At 40.9% G+C, this 5,000-nt stretch overlaps 1 protein-coding gene across 1 annotated transcript; it reads right to left on the reverse strand.

Annotated features, from left to right (window-relative positions):
* Positions 1-2,299: 2,299 nt before the first annotated feature.
* LOC137799590 (transmembrane emp24 domain-containing protein 6-like) lies at positions 2,300-4,209 on the reverse strand. Its single transcript, XM_068596398.1, has 4 exons — positions 3,988-4,209; positions 3,139-3,265; positions 2,884-3,038; positions 2,300-2,521 (listed from the first exon to the last, which is right to left on the reverse strand). Exons 1-4 carry the CDS (start codon positions 4,207-4,209, stop codon positions 2,300-2,302), a joined length of 726 nt encoding a protein of 241 aa, XP_068452499.1.
* Positions 4,210-5,000: the final 791 nt, after the last annotated feature.

Here is a 5,000-nt window from a genome sequence, read left to right on the forward strand (position 1 = left end):
AAACCGGTTTTGCCTCCTTGTAAGAGTCATTAGTCACGGGTGTGTATTTTATTCTGGTAATGTGTGTTTTATTGTGATAGCTTAAATACGGGGTACCGGTACGAACAAAGGGGATTGACGATGCATGGGTGACGGGGAGATCAGACGGTTTTTAGCGCTAAACTAAAGCGCTTCGTAAAGAGATCAAGAAGACAAAATAACAACATGTAACTGCCGTCAGTTTATAATTAAACGGGAAATAACACCCAAAGATATACCAACGGCTGGACTCTTTTACTGAATCAGTGTGTGTGAAAAACAGGATCTTATCCCGCATCCAGCAGAGTGGCAGATACGTAGATCGGCCACTACACTCCTGAAATCCTTCCTCCAGTTCATAGAGGCCACTAAAAGATCCTTTCTTAATGCACCTCCGAATGTGTTTATTATCTATAATATGAGAGACTACAGCAATCTGAAATAGACAAAAGTGGATATCTTTCTTTTTAGTACAACATTCCCCACATGTTTCCATGTTGAGCTGGTGGAGTGACGGCAACACAAAGACAGAATTTGTTACTAAAAAGACTCACTTTAGAAGATATATAAAACATATTATCTTTAGTTTTGTACAGAAGGGCTGTGGTGATTTTCTCATCCCGTTTTGACATTACATTAGAAAGGGATCTTTCAGAGGATTACAGCAAGCAAAACTAGTTTCATGTCTTAAACTTGTCATAAAACATCTTAGAATGCACCTTAATGAGTATCGTACTTCTTCTGCAAAATAAACTGTGAACAAACCAAATGGATTATCTGATTGTAATATTAATGGTCACAAAGCCCAAAACTGTTCTGATTTCAACTTGTGTTAAAAGAAACTGGATTAGAAATAGTCAAAACACCTTAAAAGATTATTTACCTGTTGAACGCCTGCCTCCGGACCCAAATTCTGAGTTTGTGAAAGAGAAACATTTGTGTTTGAGCACCGCTGTAACTTCCCAGTTCTTCAAGTGCCTTATCAGAAAAATCCATGGTATCTATGATGCTGTGAGCACAAGGCGCTAGAGGCACTACACCTATTTGTTTGATCAACCTGCTCTCCCTGTTCAGCGCTGAAAGAGTTTGAACCCACGCAAACCAATCGTGTCGATGCTCCGGAGATCAGGAATCTCTAAGTGATGTGAGCATCACCACGAGAATATCATCTGCAAGAGCAGATGCAGAGAAAAGGCGTTTTTTTTTCAAAATTCAAATGTCACAGATGTGCGCGAATGGGCCCCAATGCAAATTTTAAAGTCCTCGCCTGAATGTTCTATGTACTAAACCCCCTAACTTTGTTCTGCTTCACTTCATCAAAACCAACCTTTGCAGAGAGAATGTTCACATATTAAATGTTCACATATTGTATTGTATATTATTGGGTTAGAGTTGGACTTTACAACTGCATCATTTCAAAAGAATAATCATATTGAAAGTGATTTTTTAAAAGGCGGACCTGAAACCTTTTCATTTCTTTCTGTGTGTCATCTTCATTTCCTCTTAACCAGAAACATGTAGACTGATATTTACACACCTGAACAACATCTCACATGGGTAGCCCAAAAGGATTCAAATAGTCCTGGTGGTTGCAGAGATAGACCTTTTTAGTTCAGGGATGCAATCTTCTAGGAAAGGGCCTAAAAATAAGTTGGTGTTCTATTGGTTAAAAGAGAGAAGAATCTGCGTCTATTGATCTCTATTCCCACAAGTTTCTATCTGTCGGCTCACAGAGTGTTCAGCGCCTAACATTTAACCTAAGTAAAGGAAACTAACCTGTGGCTCAGCGATAGTGGGTTTGTTGTTCCCTGCCATCCGTGTATACGAGTGATATGTAGCGTTAAAGCGCTTTGATTGGTCGTAAGATGAGAAAAGTGTTTGACAGTGATTTGAGTGTAACGATATGGACATGGTTTGTTCAGCAAGATTCACGAATGAACGCGACATTTAGGATTTTTTAAAGCTTGGATGCAGTGGGATGATAATTGAATGCCTCATAATGTGCAATGAATAGGACGCCATCGTCTGCAAACTGTCGAAATTCTTCCAGACTTCAACGTTGTCGACCATCCACAGCAGCTTTTTGACAGTTCCACTTGTGATATCAACAAATAAATGTGGAGTAGAGAAGTTTATTTTTACATATCTAGCTTCAGCTAGAGTGCAGGCTCTTTTATATTTTCCAAACATGTACTGTATGAATACAAATCTGTTGTGAAAAAGCAGAAATCCCGTAAAGGGGTTAAAGGTGATGCTGGAGGACGTGTGGACGTTCTCCCCTTCAGCATCGCGGCCTGCTGGAGTCCGTGTGGAAGAGTCTTTTGAGGACGATGAGCTGCAGGTACCCAGAGAGGAGGATGACGAGGCTTTGGGTCGCTGACCACCAGGTGACGTAGTTGAAGTTGGACAGGAGGAGGTAGTGATCCTTCCCTTTCCTCATGCGGGCAAAGTTGTAATGACGCCACATGTGGAAGATCTGATTCTGGAGCTTCTGCACACTCTCCTAAATAAGACATGGTACGATGTTTAGTTTCACGTCAACATGCAAGAGGCCACATGCTTACCAAAGGATTCAAGACTCCTCAGTAACGTTTTCCAGCTCTTCCTGGGAAAAACAAAACCACGAGACGTTCCCAGCTTAGACGAGATGAATAAACTCTTGTGAGTTGTGGGTCTTCCCCTTGGGCCTCTTACCGGTTGGACGTGCCCAGAAAACCTCGAAAGGGTTTGTACTATGTATGTATGTTAAAGGTCCAGACAACGAACGAGGGAAGCACATTTTGACCGCGTGTATCCGCGATCTCATCCTCAATCAATCGCTACCCAAAACCCACTAATGAATGAGACTCGAACCAAGACAAATACCTCAATACCGGCCAAAGTGCTGTTAAGGACCTTCTCTCCTTCCTCCGTCTCTCTCCTTGACTCCTCAGAGCCGTCGTAGATGACGCCAAAGTTCACGAAGACCCTGACGCCTCCAAACTTGTTGTGGTGGTTCCTGAGACAGATCCGGTAAAAACCTGTCGGGAGGACACTGTCGTTACCTCAGAGAACGATACGTATATATATAATCTTTGGTGCATTTGATTGGGGGTGGGGGGGTGTCTCTGATGATCCCACCTGTAAGCTCAGTCTGGAAGTCCATCTGACCGACCGCGTGATTCTTTGAAGCCACGAGGACGCCCTGCGGCGAGTTTACCGTCACAAACAGCCGGTGGTCGTTGGCCATCCCGGTTACCCACTGCACCTGAGATCACACATAAAAACACTCAACAAACACCACGAGAAGACTTTCCCGTTGAAAACATATTATTTAAATAATTACAAGGTATTTGGTCCCATCGGTCTGTTAATAGTCTGCCACTTCTGATCTGATTTAGTTTATCTGCATAAATGATTCATTTATTCTTCCAGATGAAGTTAAAGTCAGCTTTGTGAAGAAATCTCTCTTTTTTAATATTAACATCTCTGAGCCCGTAAACATTACTATGATCACATGTTTAAAAGTCAAACTGGATGACTTTGAAAGTCAGCGTGATAAGCTGGAGGACACATGGCACACGGAAGCAAACAATACAGGGTTCATGCAAATTGTGACCGATGGATTTCCATGACTTTAAACCAAATGTCCATTATTTTAAACCAAATTTCCATGACTTATCCAAGACCTTTAACCAAATTTACATGGCTTTTAACTAAATTTCCATGAATTTTAACCATTTTTCTATGACTTTTCAACAAATTTCCATGACTATAAACCAAATTTCCATGACTTTAAACCAAATTTCCATGACTTTTCCATCCCTTTAAAACAAATGTCCATGAGCAAACATGTAGCCTTCCAGGACTTTTCCAGGTTTTCCATGATCGTAAGAACCCTGAATGTTGCGCAATCACCTCAAGAACCAGCGCATAAAACATGATAAACGCATTCATCTCCACAGACAAGATGAACTCGATGAAACTCACCATGTACGTGAGGTAGAAGCTTCCACTCTGGTGGGCAAAGTGCCAGAAACACTCCATCCCGGCAGCAGGAACCTCCACGGCGAAGTCGTACTTGTCGGATCCCCTGAACAGTCCCGCGGCGTCCTGGTCGAGGGCGGGCTCGGACTTCCTGCCGCTGACGCACCGAGAGCTCAACATGATGAGCAGCAGCATAGTGTGCAGCAGCACAGTGTGCAGCAGCATGGCGGCGGTTCACTGTGCAGGAGGACTGCGAAGGAGCACAGCGCTTTCCTTGTGTGTGTCTTTAGATATCGGCGGGAAAGTAATTATTAACCCACGTCTGCAAAAAACCTAGGTCACGGCGCTTGATAGCGTAGCACTGAATAAAAACACGAGCGTGCACTGAGATTGTTTCAAGTTTCAACTGACTTATTGCCTTCTGAAAAGATCGATACCACTCTCATATAAATGTGTGGCTGGTTAGCTTAGCATTAAAAAAAATATGTACAAAAAGGAAAAATGACTTACCTCTGATGAATCATTGAATGTGTTACTGTTTCTTACTCATGCACATCTTATTATTATTTTGTATTAAAATACACTTAGTACTGTCATTTGCTTGTTATATGTGTGTGTATATATATATATATATATATATATATATATATATATATATATATATTGCTACCATATTATGATTGTAAAGCTTAATATTTAAAAAAATGTCTCGTTAAAAAATTAAGATCCTGTAAGCATTAGCATCTTATAATTATGACTTACTATCTTATCATGATGACTTAGTATTTCATAATGATGACTTAGTAGCTCATAATGATGACTTACTATCTTATAATGACTTAGTATCTCACAATGATGACTTAGTAACTCATAATTCCTGCCGATAATTCCTGCCGATAGCTGATAATGATGAGTTAGTAACTCATAATGATGACTTGGTAGCTCATAATGATGACTTACTGTCTTATAATGACTTAGTATCTCATAATGATGACTTACTATCTCATAATGATGAC

This window comes from Clinocottus analis, unplaced genomic scaffold (genome assembly GCF_023055335.1).
Source record: "Clinocottus analis isolate CAN_PGR_092001 unplaced genomic scaffold, fCliAna1.0.p SCAF_362, whole genome shotgun sequence".
Classification (NCBI taxonomy): domain Eukaryota; kingdom Metazoa; phylum Chordata; class Actinopteri; order Perciformes; family Cottidae; genus Clinocottus; species Clinocottus analis.